The 20,840-nt window shown below is 41.7% G+C and overlaps 1 protein-coding gene across 8 annotated transcripts in view; it reads left to right on the forward strand.

Moving 5' to 3' along the window:
- PLCH1 (phospholipase C eta 1) overlaps window positions 1-20,840 on the forward strand; it is a 277,526-nt gene that overhangs the window by 212,990 nt on the left and 43,696 nt on the right. For all 8 annotated transcript variants that reach the window (XM_049867197.1, XM_049867198.1, XM_049867196.1 and 5 more), the window contains exons 8-11: window positions 1,079-1,282; window positions 11,089-11,209; window positions 15,719-15,890; window positions 20,504-20,611. In XM_049867197.1, coding sequence (XP_049723154.1) covers window positions 1,079-1,282; window positions 11,089-11,209; window positions 15,719-15,890; window positions 20,504-20,611 — 605 coding nt within the window. The remainder of the gene's footprint in view (window positions 1-1,078; window positions 1,283-11,088; window positions 11,210-15,718; window positions 15,891-20,503; window positions 20,612-20,840) is intronic.

Consider the following 20,840-nt stretch of genomic DNA (forward strand, 5'->3'; position numbering starts at 1 on the left):
TAATTGCTGGCTTTCTATTCTCTTCTGCTTCCAGGCTATGAGTGGAAAAGGGGGCTTTGATATCATGTATTTACTTTCTGGGATGGAGGGTAATTAAGATGAACAGGGATAATTTAAAATCTTATATCATTAAAAACCTTGTTAAAACAACCAGAGAAGACAACAGACACATTGGGGCCTTTTCTGTAGTAAGAAATGAAACTTCTCTGGAAAAAAAAAAAAAAATCTGGTGGGGCCCCAAAATATAGCATTGAGCATGGTTCCTAAATTATGGACATGAAGTTGGGAATGAAGACGTTCTCCAGAAACTGAGGATATGTACAGATACAGTCTGACCCCATAGTTCCTGAGGACTTGAAGCAATTTACCTAATAATCATTTTACGTAGGTTGTAGGTCGTTCATGCATTTATTCATACCTTAGCAAATGCCTCTTATCCTAGGCATTATGTTTTGAAAGACTGTAGAAAAAAATGACAAGGTTTTCCACATAACCTTTAAGCACTGTTCCAAAGTTAGAGAATGTGCTGGCCATTAGCAGCATCTTCCCAAACCAATTTCATAGTCAAATAACCAGAACCTTAATTGAGGCTGTGCCTAACTTTTCAGTTGCTATCTCAACTATCACACTGGCAATACTGTTTTTCAAATCAGTGTACTAACTGATCAGATTGCTCCTGGCTGATCTGTGTACATTTAGTATAAACCTGGCCCTAACGCTGCGTCGGTCATCGTGAAGTCACGTTGCATAGCCAAAGCTTGAGTTCAGTAGCTACTGAATGACTTTGCCATCAGCGCCCTGCCCCACCCAATCAATACTCTTACAGAGTCAATTTATTTTTCTCGAGGTCATGTTTAAACTGCTAGTCCCCAAAACAATATTCCAGTTCTCTGACACTGTCTCTTTGACCTGAAGCAAATCTCTGGGTGCCTCAGTTTTTTCCCCCCAAAGGCTGCCTTAAGGGTCAATAAGATGATTGCTTGGAATGTGCTTTGCCCTCTTTTGTCCCTTTTAGAGCCAATGAAGTACGTATGCTTTGAAAGCTGTGGTACTTGACTGTTCTCTCATTTTTCCAAAGGCTTCACGAACTTCATGCGAAGTCCAGCTTGTGACATATTTAACCCAGCTCACCATGAAGTGTATCAGGACATGGATCAGCCCCTCTGTAACTACTACATTGCTTCCTCCCACAATACATACCTGACTGGGGACCAGCTCCTCTCTCAGTCCAAAGTGGATATGTATGCCCGGGTGCTACAGGAGGGCTGCCGCTGTGTGGAAGGTATGTGCCCTGTGTCGGATCAGCAGTACCTACAGCTGAACACGTCCTTTAATGGGTCAGTTAAATCTAGCATAAGTACTGGAGACCTCTAAACTGTGTTCACACTAATCAGAACTAGCATCCTGTTCATGAAATTAAGACTAAGCATCCAATGTGGTTGCGTTTGACGGCTGGGCGTTATCGGTGATTTCCAGTGTGTAGTTCTGGTGTCATGTTAATGGGAGGGCAGCAGTAGCTAAGCTGCTGTGGGTTGGTGACTGGGTGTTTCTCCACCCTAACCCATTGACTTCAAGTCAATTCTGACTCATAGTGACCCGATAGGACGGAGTAGAACTGCCCCATAGGGTTCCCAGGGAGCAGCTGGCAGATCCGAATTGCTGACCTTTTGGTTAGCAGCCGAGCTCTTAACCACTATACCACAGTTCTCCACCCTAAAGGAAGGAATTAGTGGAGAAGAGACACTTGATGACAGAGTTAGGGGGAGGTTTTGAGACCTAGAAGAAAGGGAAAATGAAGATTGTTGGTTTGTTTTTCAAGTGAAGGAAGGCCAGGGGCGAAGAGCTTTTTGCCTGATGACCTTTGTGTTCTCCAGGAAGTAGGAGAAAACACCACCAAGGAGCAGTGAAGACTGACTGTAGAATTGATCCAAGGCTCTGGATTTCTAGGACATTGTAATGAATTGAATCCTGGGCCCCCCATAAGATATGTCCACATTCAAATTCATGAAACCTGTGAATGTTACCTTATTTGAAAAAAGGGATTTGCAGATGTAATTAAGTTAAGGATCTTGAAATAGATCATCCTGGATTACCTGGATGGGCCCTAAATCCAATGACAAGTGCACTTGTAAGAGACAGAAGAGGGGAAGACACAGACACAGAGGAGAAGGCAATACGGAGACAGAAGAGGTTGGAGTGATGTGGCCGCAAGCTAAGGAAACCAAAGAATGTCAACAGTCAATAGAAACTGGAAGATGCAAAGAAGAGATTTTCCTCTAGAGCCCCAGAGGGAGTGCATCCCTGCCATATTCCAGGCTTCTAGCGTCCAGAACTCTGAGATAGTGGGTTACAGTTGTTTTAAGACACTAAGTTTGCTGTGGTTAGTTATGGCAGCCACAGAAAGCTAATACAGTTGTATTATATATCTTTGAGATGTTTTGGGCTCCTTTAAGTAATTGACAAAAGAGATCATGTGTCTAGGAAAGAAAATGAGGTGAATAAGGGGTCACAAAATGAGGTTAAAAGACTAGAAGACTCAAACAGAAAAATGTGGGGAGTTGTCATCACAGTCACACAAAGCAAGGACAGGAAATTGTTGTTGGTAGGAGAGATTTTGGATGCAGTTACAGGTGTTAACAATATCCAGGGTCTGTCATGGGTGAGCATGAATAAAATAGAGTGAAGGAAGAGGTTGCTCGTCAAGAATAAGGGGCTGAGTAGATTGTCCACAAGGACATCTAACTCATAAAGGATGCTGGCAGGAGTTAGGATGGAGATTAAAAACTATACCAGATATTTAAGTACAAAAAGAATGCTAAAGAAAAAGGTACTTGGAGGATACCAGGAAGGTAGATTTGGAATTGATGCCATTGAAACACGGTGTTGGTGAAGAATATTGAATATACCATGGGCTGCCAGATGAACAAACAAATTTGTCTTGGAAGTACAGCGAGGATGCTCCTTAGAAGCAAGGATGATGAGACTTTGTCTCCGATACTTTGGACATGTTATCAGGAGGGACCAGTCCCTGGAGAAGGACATTTATGCTTGGAAAGCAGAGGGTCAGCAAAAAAGAGGAAGACCCTCAATGAGATGGGGTGACACAGTGGCTGGAACAATGGGCTCAATCATAGCAATGATTATGACAGTGGTGCAGGACTGGGCAGTGTTTCGTTCTGTTGTACGTAAGGCTACTATGAGTTGAAACCAATTTGACAGCACCTAACAACAACAGAGTTGGACCAAGTGGGCTTCAAAGAAGGGGGAATTTTTTTTATGAGTATAGAAGAACAATTATTTAAAAGTATCGATAAGAGCCAAATGATGTTTCCTGGTTCTTTCATTTGTACAAAAGAGCATCAGGAGAAAGGAAGTAGTATCCTCCAAGGTGGTGTTTAGCCTCAATAAAGAGGCTGAGGGAGAATTCCAAAAAGAGTCTGAAGATAAAAAGCAGCTTGTTTTTGCTGGATTGGGGATTCCATGGAGCACAGGAAAATTGTTTTCTTTGGTGGGAATTTACAGGGTGTCAGCAGTGGGATAGGAGGTCATCCTAGAGGTGGTTTAGTAGGAGAAAGCAGTAGGGCGATGAGATAAGATTGGTAACTGGATGGGGTGTTCTTTGTCACATCGTTTCTGGCTTGAAGAATTTTTCTGCTACAGAAGTGACAGTGAAAGTTACAAAGGTAAATGATCATATTTTAAAAATGGGCAGGAATAAAAACTGTCTACGTACACAGCCATTAGAAACACTACAAAATAAGCTCTCTGGAAATTTACGTTTAAAGACACACAGTGTTTTTGTAGTCACTGCAGATAGCACATACTGACACTTGTCACTGACAGCCGAGTAGCTTTAAGCAAGTGAATAAAGAAGACGCTTATGAAGTATTAACATAAAGAAAAACCTTTCAAGCAACAGAAGGTCTTGAGGTGACAGCCCCCTCTCTGTCATTTTTCAGCCCTCTGTTGACTCAGCACTCAGTGCGTTTTATGCGTCTAGCATGCATAGAGAGGCCTCTTTGAACTCATGCTAGGAGTTGCCTATCGTTTTAAATGGTGACCTTTTTTGGAAGGCAAGTATAGATGTTGGCTTTGATTGAGTCCTTGAAGTATTAGTCAACTCTAGACAGTTTTGCAGTTTTGTTATTTCTGTCTCCCACACTTTATTTCTTCTGCTTTTCAGTTCCTTCAGAGACCTGGTCTTTTCTTTTTTTGTTTACCTGCCTCAGATCAGTACGTTACCCAAACCTGACCACATTCCCTTGATCAGCTTAACTGAATCAAAACTTCTAACCCACCGTCTTTGTTTGGAATAGTAAAAAGGAAAGCTCTCTGTCAAAAATATTTTACAATAAGGTACAAGTGATCTTTAGTCTTAGCTTTCTTAGGGGTCTTTTAATTTTAAAATGGGAGCTTTTAGAAATTCTGTATGGTAGATGATATTGAACATGGGCCTTCTCTTGTACCTTCTTTCTTCCTGTTTGTCAGTCATCAAAGTAATAGAAGGAAGCTACTTGACTCTCTGTGTCTAAAAGGCTGCCTGCTCCATGTCAACATAAGCTGAGACTATGCACAGGCAAGGTGCCCATGTGCTCTCGGATATCTCCCTTACCAGCTTGCATCAGCAAATTCCTCCCCTGTTATTTGGCTTGAAGTTCCCACTATTAGAATAATCTCTGACCAGACAGTGAAAGTCAAGATACTATTTCTGAAAGGCTTTTTGAAGAGAAAAATCATATTTTCTGGGAGACTTATTCAGCCTTGTACTTGTTCTATTTCCTGTTGGAAATTGCAACTGTCACCTTGGCTTTGGGTGTAATGTAGAAAGGAACTACCATAATATCTTTCCCTTTTGTTGATCGGGTCTGGGCTAAGTGCATTCCATACTTGATCTCATTTAATTTTTTTTTTTTTTAATTTTGTTGTTGAGAATATACAGACACCAGTTCAACCATTTCTATGTATATGATTGAGTGACATTGATTACATTCTTCAAGTTGTGCAGCCATTCTCACCCTTCTTTTCTGAGTTGTTCCTCCCCCATTAACATAAACTCACTGCCCCTTAAGGTTCCTATGGTGTTCCATATTTTTATGCAAATAACCTGTGCCTTCTACATTTGGTGGCTATGAGGTGTTTTCGTAGGCATCCTATGCTATTTTTTTTTTTTTTACAGAAACATAAGAAAAATTGCCATAGTGGCACTTAAGAAAATATCTTGTGAAGGGAGGGCGCAGGTGGCAAATAAATGTAGAAGGCATGCCTTATTTGCATAAAAATACGGTAATCTTTTCAGTTGCTGTTGTCAACTTTGATCGAGGCAGACTTTTTTTCTAGTTACGCCAAACTGTTGTTTGATTTTAAGAAGACTTCAGGGGATGTTTTTGGTTTAAGGTTTAAAGGATATCGTAGGGCATAAGTTGTACACCTGCAAAAGGTTGAATTGGCAAAGGTTGTGTGATAGATACCTTTACAATGACCAAAATAAATAAATAAAGAGAGCTGCCACCGAGGCTGCCGCAGGAGACTAGAGGCCAGTTGTGCCTTGGATGGCCGCTTGCATGTTTTTAAGACCTCAGGCGCTAGCCAGTGAACTAAGGGGTAGAACAGAAGCACAAACATGTTATTAGGCCAATTAACTGGGATGTCCCATGAAACCATGGCCCTAAACCTCCAAACCAAATAACCAAATCCCGTGAGATTTTTGGTTATACAAAGCAGCCCCATCAGCTACTTTGTGTGTGTGTGTGTGTGTGTGTGTGTTTGTGTGTGTGTGTGTGTGAGTGACTGTAAATGTAGCTATCACACAACTTTTGCCTATTGAACTTCTACAGGTATACAACTGAATTGACAGCAAATACAATAATTGGCTGCGCAACCCTACCCTTCATCAACGTGGTATTTCTATCACCATTAACCTCCCACTTTCCCCCTCCCTTCGGCCCCTGGAAACCACTAATAAACTTTGAGGTCTTTTAATTCTTAGAAGAACACCGAGGGGAATGGGGTAATCTCCACTTTAGAGGAGACTTCAATCCAAACTTCGATAAATGGCCCAAGTTCTCACAGTCAGGAAGGATTGGTCCCTACAAAAGAACATCATGCTTTGTAGAGGGTCAGCGAAAAAGAGGAAGACCCTCAGTGAGGTGAATTGACGCAGTGGCTACAACAAGAAGCTGAAGCGTAATGACTGGAGGACGGCGCAGGACTGGACAGTGTTTTGTTCTGTTTTACATAGGGTAGCTATGAGTCAGAACCAACTCGATGGCACCTGACAATAACAATCTAAATATTTAGATGTTTCTGAAGACTTAGAATTTGATGACATGATCCTTTGTGGACTCCCAGCCAATTCTATCAGTGTGATCTGAAGGTCTTGGTTCTTTGGGCATTGAGACGGCAGTGAATACCTGGGGTACTTTGTCTACCTCGGGTCTGGATGACGTTGTTTTCGTTTTTAAACATCTGCATCCACAGAATTTAAAGAAACTGATTTATGGAACATAGCATGTCATGGGTTGAAATTTTCAGACCCCTCAGATATTTTTCTGAAGCAGCTTTTGCCAAGCTTAGCGTTTAGAGTTGGAGAGTAATGATTCTGGACAGTTTCTTCATGGTATTATGGCTTGAGGAATCTCTCCTCTTTCAAGCTTCTATCTTGGTAATGTTGTGTTTTCCATCTCCATTAGTTCAGCTGCTGTAATGGCCTCAGTCAGTGTCTAGGTGATGTCTTGGGGAAGACTAATAAGTCTTTTTGGTGAGGTAGACTTGTCAGCAAAATGAACTAATAACACTTCTTACCTGGCATTTCATTCACTTGATTTTCAGCCCGAGTTACTTAATAAATATGGATGTTCTGTCCAGGGGTTTTCACTCTCATTATGGAACTGATATTGCATTGCTGTTGTAATCGGTTTCCAATTTTCCCTGTTGTCTCTGGGAGTGCTATCAGGGTGGAACGTCTTTGAGTTCCAGTATGAAAAGCTGTCATGTTAGTTGCTCAGCCTTCAGAATTGACTAACACTGTCAGAGTGCTTTTGGCCGCCTCTAATGTGTGAGGTGGGAGGCTTGGTGGCTTGGTGGTTAAGAGCTCGACTGCTGACCACAAGGTCAGCAGTTGGAATCCACCAGCTGCACCTTGGAAACCCTATGGGACACTTCTACTCGGTCCTATAGGGTCGCTATGAATCAGAATCGACTTGATGGCTATGGGTTTGGTCGGTTAATGTGTGACATGAGCACCTGTGTGGAGCAAACAGCTGAGGCACTGACCTGTTAACCGAAAGGTTGGAGGTTTGAGAACACCCAGAGGCAACTTGGAAGAAAGGTCTGGCGATCCACTTCTGAAAAATCAGCCACTGAAAACCCTAAGGAGCACAATGCTACTCTGACATGCTTGGGGTTGCCACGAGTTGGAGTCGACTCGACAGCAACTAGTAGTGTGTGACATAATTGAACAGGGAGTCCTGGCTATTTATGGCTACAGGAATTGGTTAGGGGATTTCTGGCTAGCCGACATACCCGTTACAGTATTAGTCCTCACAGGAAGCTTTAGTTCCATTGAAGCTGCCCACGCCTGCCACATGTTAAGATGCTAGTACTGTTTGTGAGTGTTGTGATCCTCATGTAACAAACAAGTGATGAAATCGGAAGTAAAAAGTGAACATTAGCACATTCCATGTTGGACTGTGGATCTTCTTCCGGAAGTATCAATATTAGCAAGAGTGCCTTCTTTCTTGGCTGATGTGTTTTTTTTTTTAAATTGTACTTTAGATGAAGGTTTACAGAGCAAACTAGTTTCTCGTTAAACAGTTAGTATGTATTGTTTTATGACATTGGTTAACAACCCCACGACATGTCAATGCTCTCCCTTCTCAACCTTGGGTTCCCTATTACCTGCTTCCTATTCCCTCCTGCATTTTGGTCCTTGCCCCTGGGCTGGTGTGCCCCGTTAGTCTCGTTTTGTTTAATGGGCCTGTCCAATCCTCGGCTAAAAGGTGAACCTCAGGAGTGACCTCATTACTGAGCTGAAAGAATGCTCGGGGCCATACTTCAGGGTTTCTCCAGTCTCTGTCAGGCCAGCAAGTCTGGTCTTTCTTTTTGAGTTAGAATTTTGTTCTACATTTTTCTCCAGCTCTTCCTGGGACCTCCTATCGTGATCCTGTCAGAGCAGTCAGTGGTGGTAGTTGGACACCGTCTAGTTGCACTGGATCCAGTCTGGTGGAGGCCATGGTTGACGTGTCCATTAGTCCTTTGGACTTATTTTTCCCTCGTGTCTTTAATGTTGTTCATTCTTTCTTGCTCCCTAAGGGGTGAGACCAGTGGGGGATCTCAGATGGCTGCTCACAGGCTTTTAAGACCCCAGATGATACTTACCAAAATAGAATGTAGAACACTTTCTTTATAAACTATGTTATGCCAGTTGAGCTAGATGTTCCCCAAGACCAGGGTCCCCACAGCCCGCTTGGCTGGTGTAGCTTTGAAAGTATTTTTATGTGGACATAATAACGAAGTGAGGCATGGCACTGCCTTTTCTACTTTGCATTCTTTTTGAAAAGATTTTAGGTCATTTATGAGGAACCTGTTATGGCTCAGGGTATAAATGATTGAAGTTATATATATTTGAAATATCTGTTCATTCTTTCTATGCCTGTGTCCAGAGACAAATTTAAAAAATGTCAAGTACATGGAGGAAGATGGATGAAGCTTTTCTTCAGAGAAGATGTCTTTGAGACATATGGCCTCATTTGTGGGCCAATAGGAACAGTATGGCACTGTAGGGTAGTATCTCCAAGACCTTTGGTCTTCTCAACGGCATCTTGATTCGTAAACTTTGTTTCTAGTATTCCGATGACATTCACCTTGAAAGTCCTTTTTTCCTTTTACCTTTTCCAATTTTTTTGGTAGTGATATTTGAACAGCTGGTGTTTTGTTAATTAATACAGATAGTGTCATGTATATGGTGAATTTTTTGAAAGTTTTAGAAGGAAAATGGAGATGTCGTCTACTGAGGTGATATACAAAGCGCACATACAGGGAATGTGCTTCTGAGCAGTCTATCTTTATTGAACATGTACTGTGCCACTAATATAGGATTATAAAAAAAACAACCAAAAAACCAAACCTGTTGCCATTGAGTTGGTTCCAAGTCCTAGTGACCCTATAGGATTATATATTGGGTAAATGAGAACATACTTGAAGTAGAAGAACAGATGTCGTTCTGAACTGTGTGGTCTCTGTTCAAATGTCGAAGTTTCCAGTTTCCAGTTTGCATTCTGTTGTCTAAACTCAGCCTGGAGAACTTGTTTATGTTTGACCCACATGGTATTTTTTAAGAGTGGATTAATTGCCAATATTTAAAAATTGGGAAAAATTGTATCAATAAAATTCAGATTTTTGGCTTTTCTCAGATAATTTGGCAATGACTGATTGACAGTGAGAGGTGTTTATCACATGTGGACACGCCTGTTCTGTTGGGTTATTTTACTTATTTATGTTAACTGCTGGGCTGCTGTTGATATTTGAGTGTGTGACCTGTGCCATGAGGAAGGGAGATATCATGTGAGCTGGGGAGATGCTAGCTGAGACTTGGTTGGGATTTAGATAAGCAGAGTGAAAACGGGCATTTCAGTTTACCAAAAATGAAAGAAGCAAAGGTATGGAGGTGGGATTGCATACTGGGAGACTTGCCAAACTGAAGGAACAAATCTGTGTGTTTGGGTTAGGGGAAGATACGATTGGCTTGTCAGAGCTAGTGTATTAATTAAGGCAACGCTAGTTTCTTTAAGAATAAAACCTCGAGATCTCTGTGCCTTAAAGCAACTGAAGTTTTTTTCTTATGTGAGGTCCAAAATGGATGAATCTTTCAAGCAGCAATTTAGGGGTCAAGGTAATTCCATCTTGTGGCCATGCCATCTTCAGCATGTGACTTTTAAAGTCAGAGTAGGAGAACAAAGAGCATGGATGGCCATGTATGGCAGATTTTCGTGGACCAGACCTGGGAGTGGTATGCATCCTTCCTGCCTACATTTCACTGGGCACATCCTGGTGCAAGGGAGGCTGGGAAGTGTGGTCTAGTTGTGTCCCTGGGCAAAGGAGAAAGTAGGCTCATTGAGTGGCAAGCCAGTCTCTGGCACAAGAAATAGGGGCCTTTGAGTGAAGAAGTCAGAAGCTTCCATAGGAAGTTTACTAATACATTTAGTATATCCTGAGTACCTACTATGTGTTGGACACTATGCAATGCACTGAGTAGGCTTTTGCACTAAGGGGCAGCATAATGAAAGCAGTGTTTTGAGGAATTATAAAACAAGGGAAGGAAAGCTCTTAAGTCAGGAAGGGTGATGAGGAGGTGGGTCGTTCTCAGCTGGGAGGCAGTGAGGTTGTGTGCTTGTATAACAATATCATTAGTATCAAGAACAATAATAGTTACTAGGTGCCAGGCAGTGTTCTAAGCAGCTTTATATATATTTAATCACCACTCAAATTTATGAGGTAAATCTGTTCTTGTTCTTCTACAGATTTGGAAAGCAAGGCTTTTTATAATTAAATCATTTCCCCGTAATTACATAAGCCTTGGCAGGGCCAGAGAACTCAAATTTAGGAAGTTAATGTTTTTATAAATAAAATTAATAGAATAGAAATAAATTAATAGGAACATAATGAGTTTAAGTGAGCAATAATGCAAACTCTGTAATTGGTCTGATAAGCCCTCTCCAACTTTAATAATAACTTAGTAATCTGAAGAAATGAAACTGGAGGAACAATTTGTTAAGAAATTGCACTAAGTCCTCGGGCACACTTGATTGAATTTAGATCAACTTTGAAAGAAAGTTTTTGGTAAATGTCAGGCTACTTATGAATTTGACATGTTTGCTAATTATAAGCACTCAAAAACAAACCATTTATTATCTTTAATTCTCTAACTATAATAATAAATATGCCAGAGCACCCATTTCTCTCTCTGACAGTGTTGTGATTATAGTGGAGACAGCCTCAAAGAATAACTTAAAATATGGGTGCAGTACTTCCAGAAAAATTAGTAAATGCCAGTGACTTTCGGTTGTTGACACAAAGTTCTGTTTTTGGCAGTTGACTGTTGGGATGGCCCAGATGGAGAGCCAGTGGTACACCACGGTTATACCCTCACTTCAAAAATTCTCTTCAGAGATGTGGTGGAGACCATCAACAGGCATGCCTTTGTGAAGAATGAGTAAGTATACCAGCATCTGGGAGCTAAGCTCTATGGCTACAGATGGAATATCACCAGATCACACGTGACTACGAAACCACTAGCTGTCCCTTGGACTCTACATCTTCCTTCCTACTAACCTCTTTCTCTCCTTCCAACCCAGCGAAACATCATGAACAAATGATGTGGGCTCCCTGTTTGTACATACTCATGCTTCATTTTTTTCCTTATTGCATTCTCTCACCGTGACTCCTTAAAAACCTCCTTAGAAAGAGTGGCCTCTAAATTTTTAAACTCAGGGTGTACAACATGTCTGTAATGTCTGGAAACACAGGCCACTATACATGATAAATAGTTTAGTGATAATGCATTACAGTAAGAAAATAGCATTTAGGTTTTCTGACTTGCTGGATGGCCTGTATACACTAAGGTGTCTGGCATCCTTAGGTTACTCGACCTCTCCTTGACAGTTGATGGAGCCCTGGTGTTGCAGTAGTTAAGAGCTATGGCTGCTAACCAAAAGGTTGGCAGTTCGAATCTATCAGCTGCTCCTTGGAAACCCTATAGGGCAGTTCTACTCCGTCCTATAGGGTCGCTATGAGTTGGAATCGACTTGACGGCAGTGGGTTTGGTTTTTGGTTGACATTTGATAATGTTGACTGTTTCCTTGTTTTCTTGGCTGTCATTGAAACACTCTCTCCTCCATGGCTGTCATTGCTTCTCACTCTCTTTATTTGGTCTGTGGTCTTCTGTTCCATTTCCTCACTCATTTAACAGTTAACGTTTCCCAAGGCGTTCCCATTGGTCTACTTTATTTTGGATATTTGTCTAACGGTATGTCCAGAACTTTTTCCTAAGCTCCAGACCTACATGGAAAAAATTTCAGTAAAAATTCATCTGATTATCCCATAAAAACCAAAAACCAAACTTGTTGCCATCAAGTCTGTTCCAACTCATAGCGACCCTATAGGACAGAGTAGAACTGCCCCATAGGGTTTCCAAGGAGCAGCTGGTAAATTCGAACTGCCGACTCTTTGGTTAGCAGCTGAACTTGTAACCACTATGCCACCAGGGTTTCACAGGTGCTTCAAAATCAACAAGCATCATTCATTTACTCATTCCATGATATCTAGTGGTGTCTAGCCAGATGCCCTGGGTGCATAAATGGTTAAGCTCATGACTACTGAAAGGCTGGCAGTTTGAATCCACCCAGAGGCACCTTGGAAGATAGGCCTGACAATCTGCTTCCAAGAGGTCACAGCCTTGAAAACCCTGGGGAGCAGTTCTACTCTGCACACGTAGGGGTGCCATGAGTCAGAATTGATTTGGCAGCAAGTACCAACAATGAGAACTCTAAGCCAGACACCTGTGACAGGTACAGGAAGCACAGCACTGAACAGAAGATGAGAGTCCTGCTGTCAAGGAGCTTACACTCCACACTGAACACATCGTGTCATTCTGTCAACCTCCTTATGCCGTTTCCCCTTAGTGAAGGGCAGCACTGTCTACCATTTGGTTTCAGCCAGAAACTCAAGTCATTCTAGACTCCTCCAATTCTTACCAGTTCTATTCCTGAATATCTTTTAACTCCACTGCCTTTGCTGCATTTTCACTTCCCCTTTGGCTCATCTACCACTTGTCCTCCAACGAACGCCATTCAAGGCCTGGCTTCTTCCTTCTCTTCCTGGTTCATCTTCTACCATTGCTTCACACAGACTTGGCTTCTGCCTGCAATGACTGTCTTTTAGCTTCCTCCATGAGCGTTGCTTTTTCCCATCTCCCTGCCCTCACACATGCTGTTCTCTGCCTGGAAGCCCCTTCCTCGTTATTCTACCTAATTCCTGCTCATTCTGCAAAACTCTGTTTAAGCCTTGTCCCTCTGGCAAACTTACTGATACCACCAGCTGATTTTTTTTTCTCTCTGTTCTTGGAGCCCTGAACTTATTTCTGTAATACTGTGTAGCACTCTAAAAATCACTGGTTTACTTGTTTTCTTTTAAGCCTTTAAGACCATGAGCTCACTGTAAACAAGAGGCTGTGTCTTATTCATTCTTTATTGCCTGCTGTGGTGCCTACGATATACCAGATATTCAAGAAATTATTTTGAATTAAAAGAAGTGAATTGAAATTACGATTGCATGATATTAGTTTTGTAGAAGTTAGTAGCCTTTAAAATTTTTTAGTATTTGTTCTTCTCATTAACTAATCATGAAGTTAAAGTGCAGTTCTAATAAGAACACTTGCTACACAGAAGGCTTAGTTTATGGTGTCTTTTCTGTGGAAGAATCTCAAGTACTGAATTCTGGTGGGTCTGCCCTACTGTCATCTCTCCTAGTCTTAACCAGGTTGAAGAAGTAATTTTGCCTTTATTTTCCAATATATGAAATAGGCTGATGAGAAAATCCACTACCTGTGAACTTTTTAGGAGCCTCTAGTGACTTGAAGGAGCCCTGGTGGTACAGTGGTTAAGAGCTCGGCTGCTAACCAAAAGTTCGGCAGTTCAAATCCACCAGCCACTCCTTGGAAACCCTGTGGGGCAGTTCTACTCCGTCCTGTAGGGTTGGTATGAGTTGGAACTGACTCAGTGGCACATAACAAGAAGAAGAGACTTGATAGTCCTTGCAATGAGTTTGGGAACCTTTAGGAGAAAGGTATTTCAAATTAAACAGTTAATAAGCTTTGTTGTGAGGAGACTATCCTGCACATTGCAGAATGACTGTTTTAGTTATCTAGTGCTGCTATAACAGAAATACTGCAAGCAGATGGCTTTAACAAGAGAAATTTATTCTCTCACAGTCTAGTAACTTACAAGTCCAAATTCAGGGTGTCAGCTCCAGGGGAAGGCTTTCCCTCTCTGTGGGTTCTAGAGGAAGACCTCCCCTGGTCGAGGAGCTTCTCAGGTGCAGGAACCCTGTGTCCAAAGGACGTGCTGTGCTCCTGGTTTTGCTTTCTTGGTGGTATGAGGTCCCCAGCTCTCTGCTTGCTTCCCTTTTACCTCTTGAGAGATAAAAGGTGGTGCAGGCCACCCTAGGGAAACTCCCTTTACCTTGGATCGGGGGGTGACCTGGGTAAGGGTGGTGTTACAATCCCACCGTAATCCTCTCATCATAAAATTACAATCACAAAACGGAGGACAACCACAAAATACTGGGAATCATGGCCTAACCAACTTGACACATATTTTTTGGGGGGACACAATTCAATTCATGACAATGGCTTTCAGCATCTACCCGCTAGGTGCCCATAGATAACCACTCTCCCCACTGTAACAACCCAAAAGTGTCTTCAAACACTGCCTGGTGTCCCTGGGGTTGGGGAAACATAAATCGCTCGTTGAGAAGCACTGCCTTACATTAAGATTGTTAGGTACTAATAGACTTTTTATGACCTGATTGATATTTTACAAATTTATTGTTAAAATTCCCTGCTGTGGTTTCATGGACAACTTGAGGTTGCTGGTTGTTGCTGTTTCTCTGTCTTCCTGACACCCCAGGGTGAAACCTGTGTGAGGACGCAGTGAGCTAAGTGACTGTAGTCAGGTAGCCAAACCACTTTCAGCCTCAAAGGTTCATCTCTAGGCATCAGGTTTTCCTAATGAGATTAGAATGTAATTTCAGAAGGTCATAGCTCAATTGCGGACCTCGCGCTTGTCTTAAAAGCCAACAAATAGAATTTCCTTCTCTATGTGGATATGTTAAGCAATTTACATATGGGTATATAGACTCTGGAAAAAAATACATTGCCTATTACTTCTGAAGATACCCTATGGAAAACTAGAAAAAAAATCAATAAACCTGAATTTGAAATAATTTCTTAAATTATGAGGAAAAAGACAGAAAAGGAGTAAAATCATGTAATTCACCCTGGTTCCCTTCTGCCTGCCTGGCAGTGTTTCTGGCTATCTTTGGGTAGTTGTACGTGGGGTTCACATTCTCAGCATGGATGCATAAGTGCTGATGATGTGAACGCTTGACTGTTCTTTCAAAATAAAGATTAGTATGTAATTTTATAAAAATGATCTGAAATGCTTGATACAGGGGGCTGTGAAACACAGAATTCCCTCCACAGCAGTTCTCAAGCTGAGGGCTGATTATGGTTTTTTTTTTTAGAGTAAATAGCTGCATCTAATGATATTCAGTGGTCTCTTAGATATTTCTAGACTTCAGAATAAATAAGGCAAAATTACATGAGTTTTCTTTCTTTAGGCTTATTATCTCTTTAAACAATTTTTTTTTTCTTTTAAAAGATACATAATGTACTTACCATTTTTTTCCTCATAGAAAATATTAAGTCATTCCACACGGATTGGTATTTTTTTCAGCTTTATGCATAGCAAAGGTTATTTGCTCAGAGGAGCTTTTTATAAGTGTGTCTCTAATCTTTCTCATTTTAGAAGCATTTTGATCATGGCTACCATCACATATGCTGTCAGGCATTGTTTGAGAACACAATGAATGCAGAGTAATTTTCAAAAGTCCCCGTGAGTTGCCTTTACCTGATACCTCTGGAACGTGTTGCTGTTTTTCTCAGGTTTCCAGTTATTTTGTCCATCGAGAATCATTGCAGTGTCCAGCAGCAACGGAAGATCGCTCAGTACCTGAAGGGAATATTCCGAGACAAACTGGACCTGTCCTCTGTAGACCCAGGAGACTGCAAGCAACTTCCGAGCCCTCAAAGTCTGAAAGGCAAAATCCTAGTGAAGGTAACTACCTGAAGGAAGGCACTAAGGGCGTTCTGTATTCACTAAGCCGACACTCCCCTAAGGACTGAGAACTGGTTCATCAGGAGAACAAGAAGTAGGGTCAATAACGAAGGGGAGTCTAGAACTGTGAACGCATCTTACTCCAATGTATTTATAGTCATTCCTTCAGAAGATGCTTATTATTGACTGACCGTGTATTCTGGGAGTTCTTAGAAAGTGAGAACATCAGTACCGTAAACCAGATGTTTAATATTTTAGTGTGAAATAGTTCACACTGGAGAGAAGCTCGTGGGCGGAGGGGGTGAGGGAGAAGGGAGAAGACTCTTCATATCCATATCTGAAAGCATTTCTTTCAGAGTCTTCTCTTCTCCCATTTTAAGCTCCAATAACTGTTTGCCAAAAAAAAAAAAAAGTATTCACTGTTGATCAGCCTTGGTGTTACGTATGTGAGAAACGCTCAATTCAAACAGGAATGTGGACACAGACACACTGGCCCGTGGGACTCATGGGTATGCCAAGGAGCAGCAGGTGAATAGAATGACATTTCGTAGACAGATTTTCTGAGGGAGGAAATTTGCTACCTGCAATGAATGTTATTAGTGCGAGGAATAACCAGAGAGACTGGTTTGTTGCGTTTTCAGATGGCTAACTGTGTGCAAAAAAAACTGTGTAAATGTACTTAATTCCAGTTCATTTTGTGTGTATGGACTAAAACCACCTTTGATGTTCGCATTGTTTTGAGACTGAAAACCTGAAAGGCGCAGTAGGATGTTAATATTCAAACCAGCTTACGTTTTACTTAAGAGGTGTGTGCATAGAAAACGGAGCATCACATAGTGGGATTTGGAAAGTCTGAGTGTAATTTCATAGGAAGCCTTGAACGAGGGCTTTAAGGGAGGGCAACCAATGAGAAAGATGTAAAACGTTCAGAAACTTGATCTTCTAGCAGTTACGTGAAGATCATAGACTTTGAGTCCATCCGAGAGGGGCTGTCATTTGCACGTGTAAGAGTGTTTTGAATAAAAGCTCTGTTTTTAATGCAAGAGATAACAGCAAGGTCAGTCTGCTGAAAGTCTTGCTAAAGCAAACCCCTATGGTGAAAACTAATTTCTGACCCTATAGGACAGAGTAGAGCCACCCCATAGGGTTTCCAAGGAGCAGCCGGTGGATTTGAACTGCCGACCTTTTGGTTAGCAGCTATAGCACTTACCCACTACACCGCCAGAATTTCCTACTGCTGTGTTAACCCAGTGCCGTCGAGTCGATTCCGACTCATAACTGCTGTGTTAGGAAATCTAAATGTCAACCTCTACAGCCTTGTCAGGGATTCCGTGTTTCCTCAATAGTCTTTAGCCGCAGTCAGAAGGTTAAAGGCAGAGTAAGTCCATTTGCTTAAAACCCTTCCCTTTCGGACAGTGGAACTCGAAGATGATATTTGGCACAAACTAGTTTAATCCCCTTCTGCGTAACTGGATTTTGGGTCATTTGGCAGAGAATGTCCCAGAGTTCATGGGCAACAGGTTGAATTGGAGCCCAAAAGTCCGAGGCTGTCATTGGAAGGAGTGGCAGCAATGTCTACTGCAAGTGCTTCAAGGGCATCTGAAAACCATTTGCTAGTGGTAACGTTCTCCAAAAGGAGATTTCCTGGATGTGTTGGAGCCCTGGTGGCGTAGTGGGTAAGTGATATGGCTGTTAACCAAAAGGTTGGCAGTTCAAATCTACCAGCAGCTCCTTGGAAACCCTATGGGGGCAGTTCTACTCTGTCCTCTATGGTTGATATGGGCTGGAATCGACTCAACGGCAATGGGTTTTTTTGTGTGTGTGTGGACTAGCATATTCTCATTTGAAGTAAAGCCAAAGGATCTCACAAACCTAAAGGATCCTGTTTTCCTTCACGCCTTCATCATCAGAGAGGTATCTCGCCCAAAAGGCAGCATTTGCATGCCTACTTACCACTCTAGAGATTGGCAAGCTGTATTGTTATAACGCACACACACACACACTTTCCAACCATGTATACATACACACTTCCATGTTTCTAAATCTCCTAAAAAATAAACAGTAAGTTCCTTTTGATAAAAAATAGCAAGAAACTTATTAATTTTCCAGACTCTTAGCTATCTGGCCAAGTCTTCCTCTTTTTTAGGTGTGGATTGCAGAGTTCTTTAACTTTCCAGGTGCCGTGCAGCCAAATACCCTGAATGGTTCCAGGCTCTAGTGCTAGTTCTATACACCACGAATGAATCACTCTAATTTTAGAGCATAACTCCTGTATGAAATAGTATGTAGATTGGGAAGGGATCCCTAGGAGACACCTAGGTCATTTTTTGTGTATTTTTTTTTTTTATACTAGACCACAATTAAGTTCATAAGTCACATAAAACCCTACCCAGGTTTACTCTGAAATATATATGTATATAAAATATTTCAATAGACTGTTTTTTTAGAGCAGTTTTAGGCCTATGGAAAAACTGTGAAGAAAGTATAGAAATTTCTCATATCCCCTCACAGTTTCTCCTGTTATTAACATCTTGCCTTCACATGGTACATCTGTTACAACTGATGAACCAATATTGAAAAAAAAAAAAAAAGAAACCCATTGCCATTGAGTCAATTCTGACTCATAGAGACCCTATAGGACAAAGTAGAACTGCCTCATAGGGTTTCCAAGGCTATAAATCTTTATGGAAGCAGATTGCCACATCTTTCTCTCATGGAGTGGCTGGTGGATTTGAACTGCCAACATTTCGGTTAGCAGCCTAGTGCTTGACCACTGTGCTACCAGGCCTTCTTAACAAATATCAACACATTATTTTTATTAACTAAATAAGGTCCATAGTTCAGTTAATTTATCAGGAGGGAGCAGTCCTTGGACATCATGCTTGGTAAAGTAGAGTGTCAGCAAAAGAGAGGAAGACCCTCAATGAGATGTATTGACAAAGTGGTTATAACAATGGGCTCAAACATAACAACAATTGTGAGGATGGTGCAGGACCGGGCAGTGTTTTCATTCTGTTGTACATAGGGTTGCTATGAGTCAGAATCAACTTGGTAGCACCTAACGACAACAACAACAGCAGAGCCAAAATACACAATGGAGGCAGAGCGTTGTCCTACGTCACGGCAGTTGCTGCTGTGGGATCTAACGTGCCCTCTCTTTTCTCCAGTGGTTGTCATGTGCAGTAAATACCTTGGAAGAAGACAGTTCTGCTTTGTCCTGTAGGGTTGCTATGAGTTGGAATTGACTGGACAGCAATTAGAAGGGAGTCACTAGGTTCAGCCCACACTCAAGGGGACGGGATTACAGAAGAACTTGAATAGTTGGAGGTGGAAACCATTGGGAGTCGTTTTAGAGGCTACTGACCACGTAGCCTCAGTGGCCTTGACCACTTAGCCTCAGAGCCTGGTTCTCTGCCCTAACCCCTACTCTCTAGAACATAAACCAAAATGGAACCCATTGCCATCCAGTCAGTTCTGACTCATGGCAACACCCCCATGTGTGCTGAGTAGAACTGTGCTCCATAAGGTTTTCAAGGCTATGTATGGCCTTTGGAAGCAGATCGCTCGTCTTCCAAGGTACCTGTTGGTGTGTTCAAACCGCCTACCTTTCCACCTTTTGGCAAATAACCATTTGTGCTACTGGGGACTCCTTCTCTAGATGATATTATTGTTGGGAGCCATCAGGTTGATTCTGACTCAAAGTGACCCCGTTTGACAGAGTAGAACGGCACAGTAGGGTTTTCTTGGCTGTAATCTTCTTGGAAGCAAATTGCTAGGTCTTGGCTCCCGTGGAGCCACTGGGTCGGTTTGAACCAACAACCTTTCAGTTAGCAGCTGAGTGCTTAACTATTATGCCACGAGGGCTCCTTTCTCTAGAAGATACTTCTATTCAATTTTTAATGAAAATTTCTTTCTGTTTGTGAGTGAGAAGCCTGGCTGAAAATCTTGCCCAGTGCTGCTGCTTTTTACTTAACTCTAGCTTTTTCTCAGTATAAATTGATAAATACAGTAAAGGAGAAAATAACTGCCACCCGTAACTCAGATAATAACTACTTTCCTTTCCAAGGTTCTTCCCTATTTTTTTAAATATATAATTCTATAATTTTTATTTCTTAATATTATATCATAAGAATTTTCCTTATTGTCAGAAAGCCCCTGGTTTTTATAGTGTGTTGGTGAGTGATTCAAGATGGCCTACAGAGAGTGTTCAAGCTGGGGAGGGTCTCACCGCATCGCCTGTGAATGAAGGGGCTTACCAAACAGAGAGGGGGCAGTCCTAAGTGGAAAGGGCTTATGTAAGTGAAATTTAACCTGCTTAGAAGAACAAGCTGCTTTTAGTATGTTGGTTGTATATAATGGGATGGAGGTAATGCTTGTTATGGTGAATCATATATTTCTGAAAAGACATCTAGTGTTTTATTTTTAAATACAGCACCATTAATTAATTGTATTTAATTGAAAGTAATATGAGGGACTCTTCTTGGAAGGCCCTTCTCCCCTTGTTTTACCCGTAGTTCAAACTCTCTGCCTTTTTGTCAGTCTGAAGTAACGAGTGGCCAAGGTCCACCACATTATGTTTTCATGTTGAAGTTGGGTATTTTCTTCCATTTCAGGGCAAGAAGTTGCCTTATCACCTTGGGGATGATGCGGAGGAAGGGGAAGTCTCTGATGAGGACAGTGCAGATGAAATTGAAGACGAGTGCAAGTTCAAGCTCCATTACGTAAGTTACAGGCTTGGCTTACTTCTTCACCTCAGTTCCCTCCAGTGTGAGTGGGATTCCCGATTGCTGATGGTGGGATCCTTACAAATATGGGCAGATGTTGCCCATTTGGTCTTCTATACTTGATTGAACTAAGAAGCACGTTCTTCAAGTGTGTCATTTGTGTTTTATAGACGTGTTTGATGTTTTTTTGTGAATTTTGTTCTACATTTTTCTCCCACTCTGTCCG

The sequence above is a fragment of the Elephas maximus genome, chromosome 23 (genome assembly GCF_024166365.1).
Source record: "Elephas maximus indicus isolate mEleMax1 chromosome 23, mEleMax1 primary haplotype, whole genome shotgun sequence".
NCBI classification, from domain to species: domain Eukaryota; kingdom Metazoa; phylum Chordata; class Mammalia; order Proboscidea; family Elephantidae; genus Elephas; species Elephas maximus.